Source organism: Neopelma chrysocephalum, unplaced genomic scaffold (assembly GCF_003984885.1).
Source record: "Neopelma chrysocephalum unplaced genomic scaffold, ASM398488v2 Primary Assembly neopelma1_70, whole genome shotgun sequence".
NCBI lineage: Eukaryota > Metazoa > Chordata > Aves > Passeriformes > Pipridae > Neopelma > Neopelma chrysocephalum.
In genome coordinates, this window is record NW_020897730.1 from 9,416,487 (window position 1) to 9,444,388 (window position 27,902).

The 27,902-nt window shown below is 43.5% G+C and overlaps 1 protein-coding gene across 6 annotated transcripts in view; it reads left to right on the plus strand.

Annotated features, from left to right (window-relative positions):
• Positions 1–27,902, plus strand: part of GPC1 (glypican 1) — a 201,345-nt gene that overhangs the window by 119,625 nt on the left and 53,818 nt on the right. The window contains exon 1 of one of the 6 annotated variants that reach the window (XM_027686140.1): positions 12,694–12,810. The exons of 4 other annotated variants lie outside the window; for them this stretch is intronic. In XM_027686140.1, coding sequence (XP_027541941.1) covers positions 12,723–12,810 — 88 coding nt within the window. In that variant the 5' untranslated portion in view covers positions 12,694–12,722. Of the gene's footprint in view, positions 1–12,693; positions 12,811–27,206; positions 27,262–27,902 lie in introns of those variants that run through there. One more of the 6 variants, XM_027686141.1, reaches the window with a different exon arrangement.

Sequence of the window (27,902 nt, forward strand, 5' to 3'; positions counted from 1 at the left end):
AAAACTGTATTGTAGCCTCCTGGCTCTGTCCATTTTTTTGAAAGTCAGCTCCAGAAGCGTAACATGATCCCAGAGAATCAGATGAAGCTCGTGGGAGTGAGTGAAGGAGGATTTATGGGTGTAACCTGTACTTTGGAGGGATGCCTGCTGTCCCTCTGCATTTCCAATGGCATACCAAATGACACTGAGATTTTCTATGGTGGGTGACGCAATTAGTTTGTCTTACAGGTTTAAGAGCATCAGTATTTTGCAAATTGGAAGTTTGAAAATATCTGCCTCTCTTGGAATCCTTTGAAATGGAAATGAAAAACACTGCGTTTGCTGGCCCGCTAACCTTTGTTAAGTACAGAGCTCACTAAGTCTAAAGAAAATGGTTTTAGAGAACCAGAAATAAGTTACTCATTAAGCATTCCAAAGAATGTTTTTCAGATACGTATTAGAAGACATCCTCTATCTATATACACATTTATTTATTGCCTGTAATTTTCTCTGCACCATAACTCTGCTTGAACAGTGCAGCTAGGCATAAATCTCATTTTTAGGAGCACTGCTCATGTTATGTTTCTTGACTTTCTATAATAACAAGAAATGGGATGCTTTGAGGTAATCCAAACAAAGAGATGTGCAATGTAATAACATCTAGAGGAGTTACAAAGGGATCATTAAAGCTGGGGGACCTAATGACTGAAGCCTGATGGTCATTGTGATATGAAGGTCACCTGAGTTGGAAATTAGTTGCACTGGCCAAAATACTCATTTGAGCTCCAGAGCAAGGAACAAGGATCATAGTGTGAAAGAGGATCATCTTGGCCAGCATTCAAGAGAAGGTACTGTTCTGTCTGACCAGGGCTTCTCCTCAACCCATCTGATACCAAAGGAAGAACAGACAGTTTATCAAAGAGGAGTGAGAACAGACTCCAGAGCTTGCCTAGAGCAGAACCAGGGTGGGCAGAGATGTTGTAGATGGGGGTGTGAGGGTCTGTTGAGAGATGGATCCAGGAAATGGGCAAGAGTGACTCCAGAATTAGAGCCACAGCCAACTAAGTAGGTACTGCAGGCTTTATCACTATTGCAGCATTACTATATTACTGTTGTTAATATTATTGCTCTTTGTAACTATTTATTGTTATTGTTATTATTTATTGTTATTGTTGTTGTTATTAATGTTATTTATTGTTATTTATTGCTATGAGCATTGCTGTGCAGTAACACACTGGTTTGTGTTACTGGGCATTAGGGGAGTGCCAGACTCTGGAGGGCGTCTGGCCCAAATCTTCACCCATGCTATGTGTGACCTAAGGCAGATCCTAAGCAGAAAGCAAAGCAACCTTTAAATTTGCAAACAGTGATTAATTCTAGAGGTACTTGAACTGATTATGAAGGGAGAAGGAATCAAAGCTGGGATTAGAGGCTTAGCAAGCATGAGCACATCCTTGGGCAGCTACTGCTCTCTTATAACTCTCTTGAACTTAGATGTCACTGTGCTGGTATTATGGCATTGTCCCAGGTAACCTGCAGAAGTCCCAGTGGCTGCACCCACTGAAGAAAGCATCTTGGTGTTCCTGGCTTCCTGATGCTCTCTCATCATATCCTGCTGGAGCCAGACTTGCTTATTTCCTAATAAGCTTCTGTAATAATACATTTTATTATCCTCAGCATGTCAGGCTGATTTTCACCTGCTGTTGAATGTGAAGGATTGCAGTTTTGTGAATTTGTGAAATTTGAAAGGCTCGAAAAGTTCCTTGACAAGGTGATAACTCTTTGGCTGTGCCTGTAGCTCACAGGCCTGCTGTATCTTTGCAGTAATATTTATTGCACTGCATTTAGAGCTGATCTCTCCAGTAATAACCTGGAAATGTTGTGGCCTCTTTCTCCTGGACTCTCAGTGCCTCTTTCTATTCCACTGCTGAGGTACAGACATCTCACCAGGACGGGCAAGGTCTGTCTTCAGGGCATACCTTGGAGCAGCTCGTGTTAGTGGCTGTGCTGCCTGGCCAGGGCCACGTGGTTACTGTGTCAGAAAGCTCACAAGCCACTCTTTAGAGGAACATTGGGCAGCCTGGGCACATGGGCATTAATTTTTTCCCAACCCAAGATTTGTTAGGGTGTAGAGGTTTCCAGGCTTTGTTTGCCTTCTACCCTCGTTGTAAGGAAATAATTGTCACACTGGTCTTTGTTCTTTGCGAGTAGCTCTTTGTCAGAAAAGTATTAACAAAAACTTACTAAAAGAAGTTTACTTTATCAGGTACTTGCCAATTAATGTTCTGTGTTTATGTATTCTTACATTTAAAGAATACTAGCACTCAGTGTTTCTTGAGCTGTGCAGTATCTCTCTGAAGTTGGCCTGAACATTTTAAAACATTACTTAAATAGGATCAAGAATCTTGAAAATAAGATTTGTTGTAAGCTTTGTATTGTTGCCTCTCATACCCTTGCATGTCTGTTTTTCAAGCAGCATTTTATAATCTGCACTAAGCCCTGAAGGATGCTTAATTGTTATGGTTTGACTTAATATAATGTAAAAATGGCTAGCAATAAATCCAATCATTTCCATGTAAAGGAAAGGTAGGATTGGAGTGGTGGAACTGGTTTACCTCACTCAGGGGAAAAGCCAATAAATCCAATATATTTGTTCAACTCCAAGATATCCACCTTAATTTGGTGCAAGGGGTGAAATTAAAAAGCACAAGCCTGTATTTTGAAGTACAGTACAACAGTACTGGGAACCATGTCTTGTATTTCTGAGAGTGGGAAAGGCAGAGAGGAGTGGGATTTGATGTGATTAATACTGTATCAGGGACGGGGAAAGTTGAAAGGAAGACAGAGCTGACTCCTGAAGGCTGTTGATCTCTGCTCTGGGCTCCTGGCCAGACTAGCTGTCCGCTGAAATGACTGTAATTTCCTGAATTATACAGAGCCAAACTTCCATTTTTGAAAAGGACAAATTGGGCCATAGGAGAATCACTTGTCTTTACAGCTCATGACAAAGTGCTCCCAACTTAGAGGTTGGCTTCACCTTTCCTTGATTTTATAGAGCTCTTATTGGCAAGTACTAGTCTTGTTATGGTTTAATCAATATTAATCTCAGTTGGAAGGATACTTCTGGTTGCTAATTGAGATCAGGTTCAATTCCATCTCGTCATATTTGCTGTATAATTATTAGATGCTTTACATCATGTCAAAAGAGCCCTGGCTAATAGCATCAGTATGACATTCCCATATGCCAGCACAATGTACAGCACACCAAAAGCTTTCGTGAACTTGTTGCTGTCTCTGCAGGGTATAATTCTCTGAAGTTCTCCAGGCTGTGGAAAGGTTCACAAAACTTAGTGGCAGCTTTCCTGTTTCTGTTCAGCACAAGTTGCTACTCTCTCATTTGTAGTTTAGTTCTCCTAAACACTTAAACTTGACAATATGGCTGGATATTTCTGGTGTGTGTTAAGTACATTACACCCCTTTCTGCGTATTTCCCTTGAAATGAGGAAGAATTTGCTATAGGAGAAAAGATCAGTGACAAATAGCACCTCTAAAAGGCACTGACCAGCCGTGTGCACAGCACATGCAGCAGAGATCACCCACGCTGCCCTTACCCAATCCCCACTGACCATCTGTGGATCACAGGCAATTTGATTGTGCACAGGTGCTATGAAAGAATTTTGGTCTGTCTCAGGAACATCTGCTGCCCAGGCTGCACATGCACTCCCCTGTGGGCGGCTGCACACCCAGCTGTGGGCTCCTGCCCTGCTGTGTGTTTTGCTCCCCTGTCCCCATCCCATCCCAGCTCTGGCATTGTGACGTTCCTTGGGAGTGCTGCCTTGTGTGGATGGTTCAAACCTCTACACTCACTGTGGGAATTGGGAACGTGCAGAAAAAGTGGCTGTGCTGCCAGGGCCTGGGTACCCACCAGGCAGCTTCAGAAAGCCCATGCTGGAATGACTGTTCCCAGGAAAACTGCTCACTCCATAGCTTTGTTTCTTTGTGACGTGGTTTGCTTGGAAATATAACACTAAACCTATTAAGCTCCTGTTCCTGGCACCAGTCTCTGATATTAGTGGAACCACTTCAGCCTCAGAGATCAGGACCAGGTCTGGGAACAGGATATGGGCTGGGAGGAATGAGAGGGCTGTGTTCACGTTGGGTTTGATCCCCTTGAATGAAGTGTGCAATGTTCCCATAGGAAAGGGGGCTGGGGGAAAACGTAGCTGTTCCCTCTGTTCTTGCTCGTTGTCCCACACTGAGAGTGAATGATCTTTTACAGGTTAAAAAAAATGGAAGCAAACATCAATGCACTGAATGGTTTCAGCAAAAATTTGAAGGTTTTGACAAGTGTGATTTATGTGTTCCCCTCTTTGGCACAACTGCCTAACTGTGGTTCTGTCAAACGCCAAATCTGGCCTGTGACTGGCAGGTTGGCTCTAGCCAAAATGTCTGAGACTGACCCAAAAAAAGGAGTGGTGCTTCTCATGTGTGCAGAGTTGGATACAGCTTCAGGTCTGTGGCAGGCTCTGGATGTGGTGGGCGAAACAAGATGTGAGTGCCAGGGCTGGGCAGCAGCCTGGGCAGCTCTCAGGTGGAAGGGCACTGCCTGGGTGCCATGGGCAGCGGTGCTGGCATCAGGGCTGGGTTTGGTGTTCAAAGAGCTCCTGGAGAACCTCACTGTGGAGCAAACTGGCCGCAGTCTTGGGGATACACAAGTGTATTTTTAGAGCTGTATATTGCAACATGTGCAAATTTATTAGAGCTTGTTAATTAAAATTACTGTGGTGAATGCTTGTTACTATATCTGACCAAAAAACTTGCACAGGCAGTTGAAAGAAAAACCACCAAACCCCGTGTTAGAAAAACGCAGGTTAGTTACTAAAATGGGGTATCTAAAAATAGTCACACTGCAAATAAATTTAGGCCTTTATGTGGTGCAATTGCTGCTTTGTCCTGCCTTTCATTTTATGGGTTTCTTTAAAGATTTGCTGGTTTCTTTTTGGTCATATATATTTTTTATTCATATGACCAGAATCCATTTTTATTTCCGTGCTATTGATCCAGATGTACAGCACACAGCATTGATTTCTGCTTGTATGTTATACATACACATTACCAATGGCATCCACCTCTGGGAATAGTGAGAACCTGGCCAACTGTGGTCTGTAGAAGGATGGAAGTGATTTTCTAGGATCAAATCTGGGTGTAGTAAGGGCTACAGACTGTAGGGTAGGATTTAGCTCGCCAGTGTGCAGTATTGTGAGAATATCACAGCCAATTTCTAAATAGATCCACATGAAAAACAAAAGAGGGTGGAAAATTTAAAATTTGAAAAATAAGAAAGAGAATGTAAATGGGATAAGAGTATTGGGACAAAGAAATGGCATTGCAGAAGCAGCGTGGAAAACTAAAGAGGGTATAAAGAGGCCAGAGGATCCTCCCTGCAGCATCTTCCCAGCCCACAGGGGTTTCTGTGTTTTTGGCTCTTTCCCATAGCAGGGTGTGTTGGAGGTTTTAAAATGTGATCCAGACCCCATCACTCAGTCATGACCGATGACCAGACTAAGAGCAAGGGAGAGATTTGTTTGCATGGCTGAGCTGGGCTCATCCTTTCTGTGGTGGGGATTTCAGCTGTAGCTTGTAGAGCAACTCAGGCTGTTTTTACCCTCACAGTTATTGAGTATGACTTAGTCCTCTTTACCTGGTTGTTGTCACCACTCTTTTTTTCTGTGAAAAGAGCTGGTTGGAGACAATTCCCTGTGTTAAGCTGGTTTGCCAGAGTGCACACAAGTTTCTATCTTCCTTTACTTCTTTACAAGTCAAACCTCAGGTCAGGCAGGGCACTGGCATCACGCTGGTAGAGCTGCAGCTGCTCATTTACCTTCTTAAGAATTTGTACTACATTCACAGTTTTTTTGGTCTGAAATTTTTCCAGTGTTTTATGGGTTACTAAAAGTAACTATAAAAGCTACAGCAGTTTTAGCACTCGCAGATACTGAGTAGCTGAAGGTTTGGGGTTTTTTAAATATGCTATTTCAGTTGTTACTGTTTTACTGCTTGAATGAGAAATTTGGTCATCACCCCGTGATAACACTGCATTCATCTGAATTTTTTCTAAATAGTGAGCAAATATAATTATTCTCCCCCTTGTATTATTCTTTGCAAGTCTGCTAATTTTGCAGAGGAATAGCTTCATGTAATTGTAAAGGCTCTTTGCAGTGTCCCCTTAGTTTATTCTTAATATTCTTCTCCTTGTCCTTTCTGCTTCTGGCTCCAGATTCCCCTCCTTGCTTTCCTCTGTTCTGGAGCATGGGTCCGTCTGGGCTGTGGACTATTCTTCAGAGGGTCTGTAGAAAGACCACTTTGAGACACCTGTTCTGTTCAGGTTATGTTCTTCTTCTTCTACAGGAAGTCCATAGTAATTATTATTTTTAATAATCAACCATATAGAACAGACACAAAAGGAAATTTCTCACTATGAGCTTTGAGGAGGACTGGCGAAGATGGTTTTCTGAGCCTTCTCCTATGCCTGGGTAGTGTTGCATTTTGACACTAACTTTTAAGTCTATTCTGTCAGAGGTTTTTGGTTAGGGAGTGCAGAGACATGATGCTGACAGACTCTGCATCACACGCTGTGCCTGGCACTCCTTGAAAATGCCTCCAAAAGACAACGTTCCCGGGCCAGCCCTCCTGCCTGACAGGAGGGAAAGGCTGCCTGTGCCCTGTGGAAAACCCCTTCTACTTGAGCAGCAAGAAGGGAGGTGCCCCTTTGCTTTTAAGGCATGCATTAAATATTAAACAAGGTCTTACTGTTCTCGTGGTGTCAGAAGTTAAGACAAGCCCTAACCAAAGTCTCCAGAACCGCATGACCGCAGAACTTGAGAGAGGTAAGGCTGTAAATACCGGCTCTGTGGTGAAGCTCTGTGTGAGGAGTTGGGTGGGGAGGTGCTGGCGAGCACAGGTGGCCCTGTGGTCCTTTGCAAGTGTTTGTCCTGAAGCATTGGGACTTTTTGAATGAAAATATGAGAAGTGTTTGTGTCTGAAAAGATGTGGAGTGTAGGCTTGTCTTGCAGCTATGAGGTGTTTAAAAATCCTTATTTCTTACAGTACCCAGGTCGATGCCAGACATTTCATAACACAGAGGTAATGCCTTACTGCCTTCCTTGGAAGAATGTGCATCAACAGTATGGGAAAACAGACTGAGTGCAAGAGATACAATGAGTATCTGTCAAACAACCTGGTAGCTCACTAGAGCTCTGCATAGACATGTACACAGTAGGGAGTATGTTTTTGAAGAAATAAAATGACTTGCAGAGCAATGGGAGAGTGAGGAGAAGAGGGTGGAGGAAGGGAGCGGTGGGGGAAGAAAGCACGAGACAACTGTGAGAGGAACAAACATCGCTTTGAGGATGATGTGCTTTATGCCTTTTGCGGAGTTTTCTACATTGCCTTCAGGCAGTTCAGGATGTGCAAGAGAAATCGAGAGATCAGAAGTGGTTGGATAAAAGTCTGTGCTCATCCTCCTTCATCATTAAGCACACTCTCCTTGTTGGAGATGAAAAACAAACATTGGGTGCGCAACCTGCTGTTTACACGTCTGGTGGATCTGCTCACACAGTTCTTCTTGCAGCCAAGGGAAAGGCTTTTTTCGTGGCTTCTTTTTGAGGCTTCTTGTTATTTTCACAGAAAGGATAAATGTGCAATCTAAGTAGGGCTGAGCAAATGACTTGGGAGCATGGGCCTGGAAAAGCTGGATCTCTGGGATAGCAGATGGCTGTGACAGCAGCACAGGGTTTCCAAGACCAATGCAGATCAGACCTGAAGCAGGCAGGAGCTGTGGGTGCTGCAGGCAGCCCTGTGCCTGTGTGGAGAGGCTGGCAGAGCAGGCAGCACCCTGCCAATGCAGTGAGCCATTCTGGGGTGCAGCACTGGGCTATACAGTGGGGCATTTCCAGCATCACTGAATGCCTGTGTGCACCATCCTGGGGATGTGCTGTGTCTTGAGGCAAACAGGAGTGGTGTTACAGTACAACTGGTGGGCTTTAGAAGTGAGATAGTTTCATATTGTTGTATTTCAGCACGTGGATGGGGTCCTTGTGTGATGGTGTGTTCGTTGGAGCTTGCTGTGTGCCAGGCACACAGCCTGTGTTTTCTCAGGTGTCCTGTGTGAGTGCTCCACCAGTGGGTAGGACTTCTCCTGGATGTGTGTGCTGTAAATACACCCTAAAATTTAGGGCTGCTTATCAAAAAGAATTGATGAAGAAAGTTCAGATGTAAGCAGTGTTCCCTTTGGCTGTGTCAGCATTGTTTCAGTACTCCATGGGCTGGGGAGCCTATGTTATCACTGAGTATTAGCGTTCCATAGCAACCTTTCATTGTCAGATGGATTTTCAGTCTTTATTTGCTGTTTGGATCATGTTCCCTGTTGATGCCCTTCATTCGTCACATTGTCTTTCGAAGAAGAAATCCCAATATTACATTTATTTTCAGAGTTGAAAAAAAAATCACTAATAGCTGGAGATGCGATGCTGATTGCATTTGCTAGTCCTGGGAGAGACCAGATAGCAGAGGAACCTTTCCTGGCACAGGGCTGGATGGGCCAAGCCTGGTGCAAGCATCCTGCAACCCCTCGGCATTCCACGGGTGCCCAGCAGGCACAGCACAGGGCTTGTTTGTCAGAAGTGTTGCCATTAGCTGCCCACTTGGGAAGTAAGCAGCTTGAAGCCTGTAAACACTGCTTTTTGGTGGTCATTTGACATTCATGAATTTATGGAATGTTACGGTGAACACGGGGAGAAACCTGCATCAGCTTTCTGTAAACATATTTTCAGTCTTTTCAGCTGCAAATTGAACATTACAAGTTTAATTGCAAATTAAACATTTGGGCCAAACCCCACAGTGTTGTTCTTTAGAACTGGTGCCTGGAGCTGTGGGTTGTTTCCATCCTTGCTGGCTGGGCTGCCTGCTGGGGCTGCAAGGCGGGAGCAGGGAGCATCCTCAGGGATGTGCTTTGACCCAAATCCCACAGACGGGATCGTGGACATGAGGAAACTGAACCGTGGGTCCCTCTCACAGTCTGTCCAAACTGATATATCTTGGGTTCAGTCCCTCCTTGAAAAATGACACTTTTGGCAAAATGCTTTTCTCAAAAACATTTTCCCAGCAGTACTAGTTTCTGTAGAAAATGTTTACCACCCTTTCCTCCTTCAAAGAAATACTTGTTATTTAATAGAGGGTAATGGTCACACCAGCTCCAGGCAACATAGCCACAGACTGTCTTTAATAGCAATATTTAGTTGTGTTCTCTTAGTTATAAACTAAATAATTTTTCTTTGTTATGATAATGATTAACAATATGATGAATTTCAATTATGACAGCAAATTGTTACAGTATATTAAGATAAAATCAAGCTAAAACGTGTTATAAATAAGAATCCATAACTTATCAGAATTGCACAGGTGATACATTATTGGATTTTTCCGTTAGTCCCATGGCAAAAAGTGAGCAATTTTATTAAATGTCTTTTTGCTTTTGAAAACTTAAAGTTCACGTTGCTTTCATTTTCACTAATAAATTCAAGATGTCCATATTAGTTTAACCTGAAATGAATTTGGTTTATTGCTGAAACTGAAATTCCCCTGTGAACATCTCAGTGGCTTAGATATATGTTGGTTATATTCTTCTATGATTAAGTTTTTATTGATTTTTTTTAAAGTCAGTTTATGTATGTTACTCCTCATTGCCCACCTATATTCTGCTGTACTGCCCTTGACATGTCAAAAAGGATGATATGTATTTAATTTACTTGGTTTCCTAAAGTTATTAATCGTTGTTTAATATCCTTGAAGGTATGCTAATTTGTGCTCTAAAATAGATGGTGTTTCGTACAGCAGGATTCAGCGCTACTAATCTGCAGAAAAGATGCTGTAACCCATTCTTTCCTTGCCCACTTTCTAAAGTGCAGCCAAGAGTAGGTGTTTCTTTTTTTCTTGTGCTGTTGCTGTAGCCTCTGTGGTGGTGCTGCACCAGGAGAAGAGATGGGGCTGTTTATGACCGTGAGGGGCTGTGGATATGTGTCCTCCAGTCAGGTTTGGTCTATGCTAGGAGGGGATTTGAAACACTGGCCAGGGTTCATCTCAGTAGAAAGAATTCCCATTTTTGTACAGAACTATTAAAGTAAGCAATGGTCACACTTTTGGGAAGGGGAAAAAAAAATGTTACTATTATATTTTGTTGCTGAGGTGCTGAAATCCAGACCAGTAGAAGCTGGATCAAGTATAGAAGATTTTGAAGGAGTGACCCATCACAGTCCTGCTTACTTAAACACAAGAAATACCAGAAGGATTCAGATGTTTCCCCGTGTTTAATTTAGATAATCCCTGTTTGTCTCCACTGGCTGAAATTATTTTCTTCCCAAGCACGTGAAATAGCTAAAATTATTTTTATCCATTGTGTCATGACTCACTAGCAAGACTTTTCTGCTTTTTTACATCCCCACCCAGCAAGACTCCCCGCTTTGCTCCAGTACAGAGCCAAACAAAAAGGCTTTAATCATAATAGGGTCACACCTTGCATTTTCCAAAAGTCAAACAGCTGCACATCTGCCCTAGCTGTATGTGTCACACAGAGTGAGCCCACACCCTCAGAACATGGGTCATTTTTTGGCTTGGGTGGTGTTTTTTGGGGGTGGTGGTTTGGGTTTTTTTCCCCTAGAGGATGATGTCAGAAACTTTATAATTACTTGAGCAGATCAGTGATCCTAATCATCTTCATCACATTAAATGATTTAGAGGGAGGGAGACTGTGTCCAAAAGTACAGTGAAATCCATTTGGCTAGAAAGAACAACTATTAAAAATGCAGATATTGTTTTCCTATGATTTGAAGGTCATTTTCACACTGCATGGAGATTTTCAAATGCATCCATGTATAATGCGTGGCCTGTTAGCATTCTACTGTTGTAACTTTATATTGATTGTCCTCTGCAAAGATTTTTAATAACAACAGTAACATAAATTCATTTAATGTGAATAGAGGCTAATTAAGAACAAATGTGCTGGTCGTGTTAGGAAGTTATTTATCACTAATTAAGTGCCCTTCATCTGCGACTTGCCATATATATTCTCGTCCAAGCTGACATTCTAAAAAAGCCCTACCTGTAGGTTTGTGGGCTGCCTTTCCTGCCAGGCAGCCAGGCCCTGCTGAGGAAGAGGAGGAGGAGGTGGAGGAGGAGGAAGAAGAGGGCAGCGGCTGTGGTTGGGACAGCCCAGCCCCTGGGTGGGAGTGGGTTCATTTGCCAGAGGAATCTGGCTCTGCTGGGAGAGCTGGGGGAAACTCCAATTCAAACAAAAAACTGTTTTGCAAACTTTCACATACTTTGTCCCTGTAAAACCTCTGGAAAATGTGCACAAATGTGCCTCAGCCCACTGTGAATACTACCAAGTGAACTCCAGAGTGGCTGAGTTTTGAAATCATTACACTTCAGCCGTTTTCTCTCTCAGACCTTTGCATGACTGAGAAGGAGGGGTTCATTTGCAACAGGGCGATGCAGAAGGGAATTTTAAGTGTCTTCACTCAAGCATTTGTCTTAGTGTTAACATTTCCCTGTGCATCAAGAAATACTGTTTGACAAAACCTGCTGAGGAGCCCTGGCATTGGGCAGTTAAGGGGTGGATGGAAGCTCCCAACAGTACCATGTGCAGGCAGGACCAGCCATGGTCCGCTGTGACATGGAAACAGGGCAGCAGTGCATGTTTACATGGGATGGGACTCTGCTTCACACCAGCATAGTGTTCCCCACCTTCTCACAGCTCAGGCTGTGGGTATCATGCAGAAGCCTGGAATATACAGTCTAAATCCAAGCAGGAGCTCTTACCTCTCCTTTCCCTTGGAAAGGCTCCTGTGCCAGTGTAGCTTGCCCTGAAAGGAGCAGTTATCTCCTGAAGGAGTGTTGCTCCTCCTTCATCTCCCGCTGAGCTATGGGAAAGCCCCCAAACTTTCTCAGAACCTCTAATCCAACTCAGGGAACTGAAACTCTCTCCTGTTGCTGCAGAGACTGGCACTCCTTGGAGCTTATGATACAAAGCAACAGTTATTATCTGCAAACAGTTTGTGATAAAGCTCGTAAAATGAAAAGAGCCTGTGAAAATCATTAGTTTCCTTCAAATAAAAGGTTGGTACCCAAACAGAATCATTAATTAAATACTTGACTAGTGTTTCCTTGCTTGTAACATGCCTAGCCATCCCATTTCACAAATTATTTATTTAAACCAGATTTTCTAAGGGAATAAAATCCATTGTTTAGCTTTTCTTATTAATGCTTTTGTTCTTGGGAGACGATGTGTTATTACACATGCCTTTCGTGATCAATTTCTGTATATTTGCTTAGAGTGGAGAGATTGTATTTTCTGTTGAAGATGCAGTTTATCCTAATCTCTGTCCTAACTGCTCTAGGATTTCCCACTGCAATGGGAAGGTATTGCATTTCATGTTGGGGAAAGCACCCTCGGCAGGCTCAGGAGCTGAGAGGAGCTGGCTCACCAAATGGATTCTTGAGCCTTTCCCACCACAGCTGTATTGATAAGAAATTAAGTTTGGGTTTAAGGACACTGTTCTGTTTCCAAGGGATGATATATAGTCACTGGTGCAATAACAGAGTGATACCATATTGTCCAGTGAAATCCCTTAGCAACTGATTCGATATTTGCAGGAAAATAGTTGGACGGTGGAAGCCAAAGCTGCTGAATGAGTGACAGTGCCCCAGCTTGCGAAGCTCTTCCCTGTGGACTGTTTTGCACGTTCTGGGAAGGGTTTCAGAAATGTTCATTCAATGGTACCTGTAGATAACAAAATCTTTTTTGTTGTTTTTTAACTAACATTTGTTTAGTGCTTGAAGCTTGGCTGGCAGCTGCTTCTAGCATTTGAAGCGCCCCAGAGCTCACGTTTCAATGACATGGAGTGGAGAGGGCTGATCGCTGGAGGCTTGTACAGTGAAAAGCTCAGATCTGGGAGAAGTGTTCAGTGTCTGCCCCTGACATTTGCCATAACAAAGAAGCCCTGTTCTATCATAATAGCCCAGAAGACCGTAATAATGCTGCTCTGATGCTCAGGCTGCTGTTTGGGACTTCTCTCTCTGTACCCTTCATGGCTCAGGGGGGAGGGTTAATTTTTTTTCCTTTAGTGGAGGTTACAAGAGGGGCAGCAAATTTCACATGAATCCACTGGGACCTCAGCAACTGGCCATGTTTTAGCAGGCTGTTAAGATTTATTGCACAAACCATTCTGAAAGCTATGAAGAGATTTGCCATGCATTTCAGTGTCAGTGGAGCTGTGGGAACAGAAAGGTTAGTATTTAGCACTAAATGACTCCCATAAAAAATGAACAGTTTTCTCCAAGTAGATGAGAGCTTCTGCACTGGTTGAAGGTATTCAAGGTGTTCATCACCTCATGTTGTAACAAGCAGGTTTATTTGTGATGGGAGCCCAGCTGGGGTCAAACAAACTTAAGAAACAGGAGAGCTGAGCTGGAGGAGAGGAGATTCTGAAGTCAGCAGCTGAGGCAGCTAGAGGGGCACAAGCATTTTTGAATGTATTTTACATTAAATTTAGTTCTTTTGGGAGGTTTTGTCCTCAGAAATGTTCAAGAATGGTGCCAAAAATGTGATACATAAATCCTACCTTTCACCACGAACTTTCTTCCTTGTCTTCCCTGTCATCTTCTGTATTAGTGCTGTCAGCACTTCTGCTTTCCTTGCCCTCCAGTTTGTTTTCTTTCTGGCCTACTCATCTTTATCTCTTCTCCTCTCCTAAGCTTTCTTAGTACTTGTCACTCTTTTTTTTCCCTGTGTCCTTTCAACCCAAGAACATGATATAATTTTGCTTTACCTGATTTCTCTGTGTTGATGTCTGGCTGAGGCAACTGTCAGTAATCCCCTTCTATCACAGTGTTCAAACTGTTGGATACAGCAACCAGGCTTCAGTTTTGTATTTCTAAGTTTATATTCTGTCCAGTCACTTGGACTTTGAGCTCTTTCCTTATCTACTCCTTCTGCAAGTGCATATTCCCCGTTATTATGGGCTTACTTGCAGTGTTGCAATCTGGAATCCAGGAGGAAAAGTAATAAATAAAAATAGGTCAAACATGAGTATTTAACTATAAAAGTGAGAGTAGAAAAAACACATAAAACTTGAAAATTGGCTGTTTTCTAAATGCTTTATTTTTGTGCTTATCTCTATAAGAGGCTGTAATTTGTTTCAGATGTGCCTGTTTTGATACTGGAATTTAATGGGGATTTTAATAGCATGACCCTATAGAGGCTTGAACTTTGACAAAAAGGAAGGTTTTGATCTTATCATCAGACTAGCATAATAAAGGAGATTAGTTCTCTTTCCAAACCACATCTTGCTGGATTGTAGAAGTATTTGGGCACATTCAGCATTCAGGCTTTTTAATCAGTTGTCCATGATTGCATCTTCTTTAAAAACACACTGCAAGAGTGATCTTGAGGAATTATTAGTTTACTTTTAATGCACATGGAAGGAAAAACAAACCAACAGATAATAACAGAAATTTTTATGAGATTTGTTTATTTGATTTTGTGTATTTGCCTCTGAATTCGTAGAATGTTATTGAACATTTTTTGCTGTTTTTCAACAGTCTGATGTTTTCTACCAACTCTTTAGCTGCTTAGGTTGGCAAAGGTATTGGACATCAGGAAATCTAAGCTGAAGATTGGCCCTCTGATCTAAGCAGTTCCATACAGCTACAAAAATTCCTGCTCCACACATATGGGGAGAAGGCATATTTTTAGTCTTGTCCAGCTGAATACCAGCTGCTTTGATTTTGTTCCAACTTTGCAAAAGCAGAGAAGGTTGAATGATGAAGCAGAAATAAAGCAAGACAGGAAGGTTTGGTCAACCAGAAATACCTTGGGCATACTCTCTGTTTTGTCTCTCCCATGGTCTCTGAAGAGCCTGTGCTGTTGCATGGATGTTCAGAGAGGGGAACTAACCTGTGCTGCCCCTGGCAAAAAAGCTGTGCGTGTGCCTTCTGCCCTTGTCACGCTGCCCAAAGCAGGCAACCACGCCACTCATGCTGTTGGGAAAGCACAGAGGTGGGAAAATGGCATGAAAGAAGTCCTCTGAGGTCTCCTTTCACAGAGATTCCATTTTCTCAAGAGGGAGAGAGGATTGGTGTTTCTCTGTGGGCCCATTCCCCTGGGCCCATCCTCAGTGGCTGGTCTCTCTGAGGATCAGGGAAAAGTTGGGGCCATTCCTGCCATGGCCATTGATGCTGGCATGGTCTTAGCTAGCTAGGGCTTGCCCACCATGGCAACTGTCAGGCAGTTTGATGAGCCCGAAATGGCCTTGTGCATGCTTATCTGTACTGAGGTTCTCACTCTCTCTCTGCTCCTAAATTTTTATGGGCACGTTATGAACAATTGGAATGTAAGCTTCTGTTTTGGGAAACATGCTTCACCCTTAACTATAGTTCCAGGATCCCAAATGTATCAAGACATTTGTCCCTGTAACCTTTTCTATTTGTAGCCTTGCTTTCGTTTACACTTTCAGGAACTTAAATTTGCAAACCACCCCCAGTATTAACAACTGCTTCTGCCAAGCCTCCTATGCTCTGGGAAGACTCCTGTTTGTTTCCACTCAGCCTTTGTGAGTCCTTGACATCTTCTCACCCCCAAGGCTACTCTTCAGCTCACACTGTAGCTGATGGTGAACTCCTCCTTTCTCCTATTGGCACCACCTCCTTTCAAAACCCTCGTCATTGAAGTCACATTGCTCTTTGTGCAGGGAGCGGGGGCTTTTCAGGTTGCCACGGCATTAATAATGCGCCTGAAGCTGAGCAGATGGAGCAGGGCTGTTTGTGCAAATAAAAGCAGCATGTCCAGAAAACAGCAATTTGCAAGAGCTTGCACTGTGTTCTGGTGAGTCTCACTTTGATGGAAGGACAATTATAAGAGGCGTTTTTCCCATTGCAAAGGAGAAGGGGGTTCCTGCAGCAGCCCAAGCACGGTCCCCGGGTGGGTTCTGCATTCACACTGCACTGTGTTTGAGGCTTCATGGTTGAGGTGACATCACCAGATGACCGTGATTCCTCTGTGCTTGATTATTGAGGGAGGGAGACTTGGAGAAGAGAAGGATCTGTCTAAAAACAGTCACAGTGTATGAAGATGGAAGGCTGAGCATCAGAAATGAGAAGTGCAGTCCCAAATGCTGTGTATAGATAGCACTGAATCTGCTCGGTGAGTAGCATCTGCACAGGTAAAATACTGAGGGAGTTTTGACACAAGTCAGAGTGTTTCACTACCCTATTGTCATTGAAAGCTGGTTCTGTCAGGATAAGAGCACAGATGTGTCAGAGACCAGGGAAATGCTGCCCACCATGCAGCCTGCATCTGGAAGGGCCAGTCCATCATGGGAAGAGCTGCTGTTCTCCCTCTGCAGAGGGGTACAATGGTTTAGCAAGTTAAGTTAAGCCTCCACTGCAAGTTGCATTTTTTAACTGTTTGTTGTTTTTAAACATCACATTTCTACATTAGCTTCCATCTTAAAACCAATTTTTTTAGTTGAGTGTCCTGTTGAGCTGGAGAGAGGAGCAGAGAAAAGCTGTTGCTCACACAGAACATTTTAGATTGACCTGGCCACTCACATTCCCATCTCTGCAGTGACTAAAGCCTGTGCTACACTGGGAACCAGACATAGCACTGAGCTGTCTCAGTAACAGAGGGGTCTTTACAGGGGTTTCATGTGGCTCCCTGGGGCAGGGCTGTCAGAGGAGGGAGCTGGCTCATCACAGGGAATCTGGCAGCAGGGCATGGGGGGCACCATGACCAGCTCTCATGGGGGATTGTGGAGAGCCTGCACACTTGCTGGGTTCCATGTATTTAGCCAAGTGTTCCTTCTTCACTTCCATTCCTTAGAGGGCTTTTCTTGGCACTTCTGTCCATCCCTCTCTGAAGATACTGGGTCACTTGGGGGAAAATCCCAGTTTCAAGACCAGCCCAAATGAAGGCAAATTATTCTTGGCTGTTTGAGAAATAACATGGATTTTGGTTAGAAGCACTGTTCCCTGGAGCTTTTTTTTTCTGAAAATAAAAAATAATATCTTTCTTCTAAAGGTAACTGCATGTTTCCAGGAGAAATGTGGGGCTGATGTGTTTGTTCATTTTCTTAGAAAGTAAAGCCGCATATTTAAAAGCCTGAATAACTTCCCCATAGGAGCCAAGACTTCAGTGAGGTGACTGCAGGTTTTAAAGAAAAGGGCAGTGCAGCTGCCTGAAACAAGAAGGGGTCTTGTGGATGAAGACCTGGTTATTTTTGGTACTGACTGTTCCTTTCCATCCTGGGGGGTATTTTCAGACATTGCTGCAGTTTGCCGTAATTGGCACAGCGTGGATGGGTCAGGCCTTTCCCCTGGCTCAGGAAAAGCAGGCTGGGGTGCACTTCCTGGGCTCACAGCCAGCCAGGGCTGGGGTCCCCTGGGGCTGGGGACCCCTGCACCACTCCCTGGGGCTGCAGTTGGGTGGTGGGAGCAAAGCCAGGCCGGGGTCCAGGCGCTTTGCCCTGGACAGGCACAGCCACGTGGATCCCCACTGCTCCACCACACATGGGATGTGTGTGGTTAAAACAGAGAGAACAGGTCATATGAAAGGTGGTCTGAGGGGCCAAATAAATGCTTATGAAGCAAAGGAAAATTGTTCCAACTGGGAGGGGAAGGGAGAAAAAACTGCACTGACATTCCTTTCCCTACGGGGCTGCCAGTCACCAGCCCTTTCTGCAGGGGGAAATACTGTGCCTTTGGAAAGAGATTTGAATGATTAAATTACTAGTTAGTGAGATCCTATGGGACCTGGTAACACTGCCTAGCATAAAAATTGTCTTGTTGAGAGATTTTTATTTTTGCCCTGTTGGAATTTTTTCCTTTGACATGTCGCGTCCAGCTGCTTCTCCAGATGGAGGCAAGGGAGCAGTTGCCAACCCCCCCTGGGACCAGGAGAGGGATGGGAATGATTATGCAGGAGCCACCATAGTGCAGCTGTTCAGCTGCAGGCATGAGGGACTTGGGCTCCCTGAAGCTGCTGGGCTACTCAGCCACAGCTCCCACTGTCGTCCCCGCACGCTCTGAGGCCCCACTGGATGGCAAGGCTGGTCACTCAGCAGCAGGACACCTGGCTTGTGGCCCCTCGGAAAGCCTGTTTGCCAAGCCCCAGCTGGGAGGCTGGTATTTTTGGAGGCACGGTATTTTTGCTGGCTCTTCTGGGTTATTCTGTATTCCAACTGATCTTAGGAAGAAAAATGAAAAAAATAAGGAAACTATGATGTTCTAGAGAACTTTCCCAGATGCTGCTCATGTTTTCCATAGTATGACTTCTGATGTGGGGAAGTCAGTAGGATTCAGTCTGTCTGGGGAGCAGAGGGGTATTTTATCTAGAATGTTTTCTGTTGTTTTAACTTCCTGTCAGGGACCCCAGCATGGCACACAGGGTCCAGCAGGCATTGGCAAGTCTCCCTTGCTCATCCAGAGCTATTTGGTCATGGTCAGTTTGACAAGATAGTGCAGTTCCCCTTCAACTGGATCCTGTTTCATCCTTATGGTTCCCAAAGGGCTAATTTCAGGGTGAAACTTCTTCACAATTTCCTATTAGTTTTTACCTGTCTAATCTGGTAAAGGCTTGCATTTCAAAGGATGATAAAAACCTTTCTACCACAGAACATTGATACACAGTTATATCATGCTCTATGTATCCAAGCTGGTTAACACTCTGTTATCATTCTTGGCACCTTCTGGGAACAGGACCTCCATCCCCAAGACACTTTCAGAGGCAGAAGAGGTTCCACTCAAAATTCTGCCTTTGCATCTGAGTACGTGAATTTTGTACTGAGATCCAAGACACAGAGAAAGGGGTGAGGGCAAGACAAAGCTTGCAGTGATCATCCAATCTTCAAAGCCAACAGGCTTTCCTTTTGCATTCCTGATAAGGAGGCTGGAGGACACAGAGCTGCTGAGCAGCAGGGTTATCTGAGAGTTACTGAGGGAAGAGCTCAGGTGTTAGGATCAGTCTTGCAACCTTTCACACACTCAGTAGTTTTTATTCATTTTTGTCTCCCCTTACATTCTGTAGGCTGAAGATGGCTTCAGCTGGAGACAAGCTTAATTACAGAGAGGCACCTAAAGCCTTTAGGACTGTGATGAAATTACTTGCCATTTCCAGATCTCTTTCCCTGGCAATATTTTCCCTTTGATTCCATATTTTGATTCCATATTCTGCACCACATCAAATTTTGCTTGTCCAGACTTTACAGGTGCCTTTCCCCTTTGATTTAGCTTGATTGCAAATCAAACATGTCTCTGGTTTCTGCTTGCAATGCTTTCCTATGACTTTAGGCCCAGCCTAGCCTGGATTTCCCCTCTCTGGCACTGCAGGCAGGAGGTTCAGGACACATGAAAACCTGTCCTCACTCTGTTTCAGGCTGCCACATTTTTAGTGTATCTCATCTCCTCCATTGACGTAGTAGTAGATTCTTTTCAGGTCACTGTGATTCATCTTCCAGCATTGCACCATCTGAATAAAGTTATGGAAACCATTCCTGGAGTACAACACAAGATTCTCGTTTGCCGGGAATCAGCTGAAATCCATAGAGATCTGCCAAGCTGCACCCAGCCAGGGGACCTGGCTCTGAAGCTGTAATTGCATGAAAAGGGTAGAATGTGGCAAATGTATGTGGATATGGACACAGATGGTACAAGAAGCTCAAAACTTCCTTTAGCCAAAGGCACTTGACAAACAGGACAGCTTTGCTCAGCCTGTCTCGTAATATTTATGTGTTCTACATATGTGAGATGTTCCAAACTTTCATCTCCCAAATAGCAGGAACAGAATGAGTAGCACTGCCAGCCAAAGGAAAATTAAAGTAAATCCCCAAAGAAGTGATTTATAGGATGTAAATCACTTACAATAATGAATTTAATCCTGTCGAACAAGTTCTTCATTATAATAACTTAACAGGCATCTGTTGATTTTTATATCAGATTATAAATGCAGTCTCTGCAGTTTTATAAAAGCATTTGTTTGCAAATGGTGTTGGAAACTGTTTGACAGAGTTAAGTCTCATCTTCTAAACGAAGGGCAGAGCTCTGCATTCTTTTTAAATTTGGAAATATCAAGCCTGCCCTCTCTGCCTGCCTGTGATGTGAACCAAGCGGGCTCTGTAAGCAGCGTCTCTCGTGCTGTGACTGTAACCAGTGCATGTGTAATCAGATTGTACAACTTCATGTGCAGCAGCTCAGCGAGCACAGACCCATCCAACCAACCCCAGCAAAGGGAGACATCTGTGTGTGTGGTGGGCAAATAAGTAATTAGAATGCTGAAAGCTACAATTAGAAATTAGATATTTATTTAGCAGGATTTGCTGTGATGTGCTAATCCCTTTCTTAGTACAGAAGAATATTTATTTTCTTCTGTACTTAGTGTCTAGCTTTGAAGTTGTTCAATAACATCTGCTGGTGACCACAGAAGATGTTATAATTCTGGTACATCAATTGCAGCTTAGGCTTCATCTGAGGCTCTGTTAGAGGCCCTGGGTCTCTGTCAGTTCTCTGGTTCAAATCAACTCTTTTCCCTCTGAAGACCCCAGCCCTTAAGGCACTGGATAAAGATCTCTTGTTTTTGTACTACGCTAATTAGTTATTTTAATGAGGGTTTAATTACCTGCCTGCCTAAAACACTGTTTACAGTGTCAAGGGAAAACTTTAAGTAAAGAGAAGGAAAAACAATTTAAACAATATAAGAGCCCATCCCCAGTTCCTAATCAAACTAAGCACAAGCAAGTTTTGAGAGCTAGGAATGGGCTGGCGCCCGTATGGCTGTTGTGTCGTCTTCATCGGGATGCAGAAACAGATCTCAAAAGAGCGAGTAGGAACACAAATATAAACAACATAAGGAAAGCAACGTGGATGTGCTTGGATAAATAGGCAACAAGCAGTGATTTTTCTGCCTATTTCTCTGAACTCAAAGTTTTGAATAAGGTTTCTGTGCAAACGAGGAAGCCGGGGGTGGAATTTTAGTGGAACCTGAAGTCACAGCTCAGGGTTCCATTTGCCTCTGAGGTGTATTCCCCATCACCAAATTTCATCATCAGTCTCAAGAGCATTAATGATTTATTTGTTCAATATTTTTTAACCTTGATTTTTGATTCAGCAGTTCCTCTTGCATATCCCCTCCTTTTGTACTCTCTCTCCTATATTTATAAAGTTTGTAAAAGGTGACATTTTCAGTATTAATGTTTGTGTATATTCACATTCATCATATGATAATGGACAGCATTCAGGATCTGCTGGATGTGATCCAAAATCCTGCTGAAGTCAGTAGGCTTTCAATTAGACCCTGAGCTGTGAATGTGGTCTGCCTTTTCACAGAAAATGCTGAGTAGCTGACTGTGGCTTTTTTCATTCAACATGTTATACTTTCTTCTAAAGCTGTTGCATTTCCTCCCTTTCTTGACATGCATAAAGGACCTTCATTGTGATTCGGTTAATATTTCCTTCTGCTGCCTGTAAGTAAGTGCAAATACAATTGGAGTGTGTTCAGCAGAGTAGATGTGAAGCAGCATTTGTCTTCACATATGGAGTTTGTTCATTTCTCAGGGCAGGTTGAACATTTTCCTTCAGCTTTTTCTTTTCTGTGCTGCAATTACAAATCAGATTTTGCTGAAAAAATAACATTACCTTGAGAGTTTGTGTCATGTTGAGGGAAGTATCTATAATCTGCTGTTAACTTAAATGGATTTTGCCACGAATACAGAATTTATTTAAAGTTGATACGTAACAAACTGATTTGTCTTGACAGACTGACTTGTATAGCAACTCATCATCCAAGTGGTTCCCACTGTGGCATCACTTGGGTTTAATTATAAAAAACTGTTTTGAACGGTTGAGAATGGAAAATGTTGGCTTAAGTAAAGTCTCAAATCCCAGAACATCTCTAAAAAATTAAAATATCTGAGTTGACATGGGAAGATTCGCGTGCACAGAAGTGTTCCTGAGGTTTAGACCTCGCTGATCATCTGTTATACTCCCAGGAAGCTTTTTTAAATGTTTAGGTATAATTAGTTTTCTCAACTGGGTACAGGGAATGAATTCCAAAGAGAAGTCTGATGCACAAGCTGAATTATATTAAATACCAGGCAAAGTAAGTAATTTTAATAGAAGCAACCAAGAAGTGTTGTTCCCTACTGTGCAGCCCTTGGTGTTCAGTGTGGACAGTGTTCATCTGGCAAGGGAAAAAATTCCAGGTTTCCTGCTGACAGAAGGAAAAATACTAACTGTTGCTGTAGGCAAGTTGCCATCACACATTATGTCTTATGAAACATGTTTTTTTGTGGTTTGATTTTTGAGTCTTGACATTTTTAAGGAGAATGGAGGGTGTGACAGCATAGCAGGATGGGTAGTTCGTGTGAGGCTCACCATCACATTGCCAGGCTCCACACCAGCTTGTTGGGTTCTGTTTCTTACCTGTCACTTGCCTATGGCTTATGAATCACTTGCTTTAAGGGGTATTTTATAAATCCCCCACAACAGGTGTCTGAAGCTAGATTCAAGTATAATGGGGGTTTGTTTGGGTTTGGTTTTATTCTAATTGGTTTTTCTCAGTAGCTTTAGGCTTTGCAAGCCCCTTAATTATGCATCATCACCTGGAGGCTCTTCTAAAGGTTACCACAATGCTTTAGTCATGGCTTTGTATGTAACATATGCATTATGTATGTAACCAGCCCCAATTCCTGGCTCTTAAAGCCCAAATACTTTGGTTACTTATCTCTTTGTATCTGTGTGTGTGTATAAAGTAAACCGAGCAGTATGATACATATCAAGTTTAAAAAAGAAGAAACAGCATCAAAAGCATGTATCAAGTTGGAAAATATGATTCCAAATTAAATACTGATATGGCTACAACTTTCTGTATATGCACAAACCTCACTGAACATTACCAGAAGGCCAGCACCAGGGCTGTAATCTCACCACTGCTGTAAGACTCACCTTGGCCAAACTACACGTGCAACTCTGTATGTAAGGGATGTCGCCGTAGGTTCTCAGTCATTATCTTTTTTTTTCCCCCTTCACCAAGCACCTTTTACTCCTGGCTCACCCGCTTTTGCTTTGCATAGGTGGTTAAGGTAGGGCTGTCAAAAGCATCGAGTTGTGTTCTTGGGAGGCAGGTCAAGGAGGGGTGGTGGCGGCAGCGGGACGTGCCGCGGGCGCTGCGGGAGCTGAGTGCGCGTTACACATGCACGGTCACAGACGGGGAGGCTGGAGATCCCAGGGAGGCTATGTCAGGTCATGGATAAATTACTGAAGATACATAAAACAATAGCTGAAATTAACATTTTGCTGTTTTCAAAGGTCACTTTCAGTTGTTCTTTCTTAACTTTGTGTACCTTGCTGGGTTGTGAAATGCAGGGTAAGTAGGTATGAAAGGGCAGCGCTTGGGAAACCTTTCTGGTGTTGGTAGCCAAGATTTTGCCAGCTCGTTACAGGGTTGTGTATTGTATATTCAATAACCTGTCTGAAGTGAAAAAGATACACAGGAATTTTGCTGTCTGCATTTAGCTACTGCTATCTCTGCTTTTGTTTGCTGGGTATGAAAGTCAGCCCTAAAAAAGCTTTTCGTACAGTTTAGTCCACTACTTGTCTTCTGAAACTGGTACTACTTGCCTTCTGTCTTTCTGTAGTAGTGATCTAGTAAGAAAGAGCCCAAAAAAGAGAAGAGTTAGTAAAAAAGTTACATTGCATTTCCTAATGCTTTGCAACGGGCTTCCACCAACTGAAGGTCCAGAAACCTAAACCAAGCCTGTGTGGTGTGTGAACTGATTGCTAGTAATGCCGTATCGGTGAGGTGGCAATTTCCATGACTTATCCAGTCTTCTGTGGAAAAAAACTGTAGCTGAGTGTTAAAATTGAATAAAGGTACCTTTAAACAGTAGAGTAAAGAAATTAATTCCAGCACTGTTGCCCAATTCTCAGAGTTATTCTCATTGGCTCTAAATTTACATTTCCCTTGACAAAAACATGCACAGGTAACAGATGAAAATGTTTGATTTGCTGGTTTGGATACAGTACCAATTAATTACAGAAAATCCTACTATTTTCTTCAGACCTACCTGCAGTGAGAGGAGACAAGCATGTTCTTATTTTGATTTGCTGTTATTTAGGAGGTTTCAAAAGGGAATGGCCCTTCATTTTTCATGTTCTATTCAGGTTGGCCACTGGTACTGGAGTGTACAAATGTTGTATAGGAGCCCATTTTGCCCCTACACATAAACTGAAAAATCACTGCTTTGCCATACCCTGATAATCATATACTGCCATGGCACCCTCTCTCACAGGTTCCTGGTGCTCTGGTACCTTCTGCAACTAGCCCAGCACCACCTTTTTATCCTTTGTAGAGGGCAATCAGAGCTTAGGAACTTGCCTCTCTGGGGCTCTCAGGAAGCACAGTACTGGGCACAGCCACTTAAAATCCACATTAATGTACAGGGTGCTGTATACCTGTTTGCTGGGGAGAAGGCAAAATGTGTTCACTGCTCTCCATGCCTGCCGACAGAACCACACTGAAAGCCCAGTCCTGTCAGAGGGTGCCTCCGAGCTGGGCAGGGTGAGCCTGGTGTGCCATCAGCAGCTGCAGACAGAAAAGACTGGTACTGTTTGAGGGGTTTGGTTTAATGGAAAAGGGCACAGATTGGGTGCCACCATCAGTGAGACTGGAATATATGTGTCAGACTTTTCGGCAAAACTGCCCTTGGCAGCTTCCCTGGTTGGAATGTGTTTCAGCTACTCATGGTGCTTAAAGGTGGTAAATACTCAGTAATAAGCAAACGGGAGTTAATTTCTTGGAGGGACTCAGTTTGGGTTGGCAAATCTCTGTTGCTTCTAAATGGCTAAATCTCTTTTTTTGAAGTCAGGCAGTAATTTGGGTTGGTTGCAGCTAAAAGTTGTCTTTCTGCGGCAAGCGCTCTGCATGCTGCCCAGGGATGAGCCCAGGTTTCGGAATTACATGTTGCAGCCTACCACTAGCTATCAGTGTGGCTAAGAAGGGCTTGGAAAATTTCTTTCGCTGGGCTCCAGAGGGACTTGCCAAAAAGCCACACTTTTCAGACAAAACACGGAGTATTACATCAGTTCAAAGGCATGCCACGCTGAAACCTCCAGCGCAAACCGGCTGACTTCAGCATGGCAAGGTATCGGGTTGCACTGGGATCACAGAGCTGTCATCAGCTGTGGCAGACTGAGGCACTGGGAATGCTTCTGTAATGACCGCGGGCACCAGCGCTCTCGCGCCTTAGAGAGAACAGGAGCTTGTTTGGGAGGGCAGAGAGCTATTGAAGAGGTGTAGGGTGAAGAAATACATTTCTGCATTTCTTGGCACCCTTTGCTGAGAGGATTTTTTAATTCTTGGCGCCATTTGCCAAAAAAAAAAAAAACCACGACAAGAACATGGTTTTTAAAAAATAATTACTAAATTAAATATCCTTCCAGAGAAAGTAAATATAGTTGAGTAAACATTCACTCAGTTGCTGAGAGACTCTGTACCAACAGGACTGAAGAAGTGCCAATACAGAGGGATCCGGATTACAGCACCTATCAAAGCTTCAATTCAGAGTTAGTAGGTGCTATATAATTATGGGACAAGGAGACAGTCCTAAGCCCTAAAAGCCCTAATAGCAAATGTTCATCTGAAAGACAGGCAGCAATCACAGCATCAGTGATACTAAAACATACACTAGTATGTTTTTAAAAGTTCATCCCATGCATGAGAGGAATTACGTGGGTACCTGTGCAAAACATGCCTTCCCTTGGTTCCTCCTGGATGGCTGAGTGCTTCAGGCAGGATTGCCTCAGAGTACAGTTGTGACCCTCACCTCTACCACTGGTGTCTGAAATATTCCACTGTACCCTAAAGACAGGGACACTCCATGCTTTCTGCCGAACTCCTGGACAAACTCCCCCCTGGAGCTACTCCTGTCCAATGTGTTTCAGTGAGCTTGGTTGGGAGGTTGAGCTCTAAGGCTCCTGCTCATGTTACACTCACAGTTTGCTAGCAGGCAAGCTGGGTGGCCAGATCAGTTTGATGTAAACTAAGGCACGTGTTATAGCACCCAGGAAGATCAACTGCTGGAACATTGTTCTGAGAGGAGCAATGGAGTCTCATTTTTCATATACCCTTCTGGAAAGCTACATGTTACCAAAACGCAAGTTATGGTGCTTCTTGTGATGCAGCTGATGAAATTTAGCTGTCTTGAAAAGTCTTGGTCAGCCTGCATGGCCCACAGGCACTTCTGGAGTCAAGGTTTCTCCAGCTCTGGAAGCATCACACAAGTGGGGACATATACATTGTTGTTAAAAGCTGCTTCTCAGAGGTGCTGTATGTTCAAGAATCTGGAAGAGTCCATGAGACAGGCTGGGTCTGAACAACTTGTGTGGCACGATGAGCATAATATAATGCTCCAAAAGAGCTTTCTATTACAGCTTTGGAGGGGAGTGTAGCAGGTCTAATGGTTTCTCTTCCTGCACAGCCTTGAGCATTCAAACCCACATTATCAATACAGCAGGGAGGACTGGTTGCAAGCCTGATCCAGGAGATCCTTGCTCTTTATGAAACATGCCACAGGATCTCCAATGTTTACCATGTCAGCTTCTAGAGGAAGGAGATACATGGAGGCAAGCCTGTTTATCGGGGACATGATGCTTCTCCTTTCCAACAGCTACTGAGCCCTGTGGGGTTTGGTTTATAGGAACTAGTGTTCTCTGAAGCTTTTCTTCTCTGAGCAGCATTGCAATGTTTTTGTGATGCATCTATGTTATCTGTGGAAATGCAATTTATTACTACCATCAACTTTTGAATAAACAAAAGCATTGTTCTGAGTGGCACCCCATGGATTAGACCCATTAGGGAATGCAGAAGATGTCTCCTGAGGTTTGTTAAGAAAATGGAGTGGAGCTATTTAACTGATGAGCAATCTGCTTTATCAAAGTGATGTAAAATCCTTACTAGCAGCTTGTGGTGAGCTCCTGTACCGTATGGCAGCACTCAGAAGAACAAGTGCATTGACTGGACCCCATCAAAACCCCAAGAAGGTAGTTGCTCATTTTCCTGCCCTAATGACTGGTTATGTTGTTCTACAACGTGAAGCACTGGCATCCAGCATGTATTGGGTGACACTGCACTCTGGTGTCACTGGTTTTCAGGAGGAGCAGGAGGCTGCAGAGGTGGAGCTGGTAAGGCAAAGCTGAAATCCCTCTAGTCAGACCGAGTCAGACCATTTTCTCTATGGGTCTGGCAGATTTCACTTCCATGGCAGAGATACTCCCTGGTTTTGTTTGCAACTGTGTGTCTTTGCCATTTTTACCAGATGGAAGAGAGGGTCTTGGGGTGTGACTCAGCAGATGGCACTTCTTGAGTTGCACTGAAGTTATTCATGGGTGGGGGTGATTAATAATAAAACGGAGAGTTTTCTAACATAGTGGACTGTGCTGAAATATTCTTAAGTATTGCAGAAGCCATTTGTTGAATGATGTTAACCACACTTTGCTGGTTCTGTTGCAGAGGAAGAGACCCCTTTGAGTACAAAAAGGTTGCTTTATAGGGTTGTGATGCTGGCTTGTGAATCCTCTCCAGGAACACTGGCTTCAGATTGAGTAGAGGACAAGGAGTGTCAAGCATAGGGGCATAAAAGTCATGTATTTTTAACTCAATCAGTTCATGCAAAGTCTGGGATGGAGGAACTGTTTGGGTTTTGTGAAAGAGTAACCCTCATTTGAATTTCAACTCTGGATGAATTCACACTCCTTTACTGAACTGCCTGCTGGCTTTTGGCATTGTGCCCTTGGGATCTCTGCATATGTTTATTTGATTAATA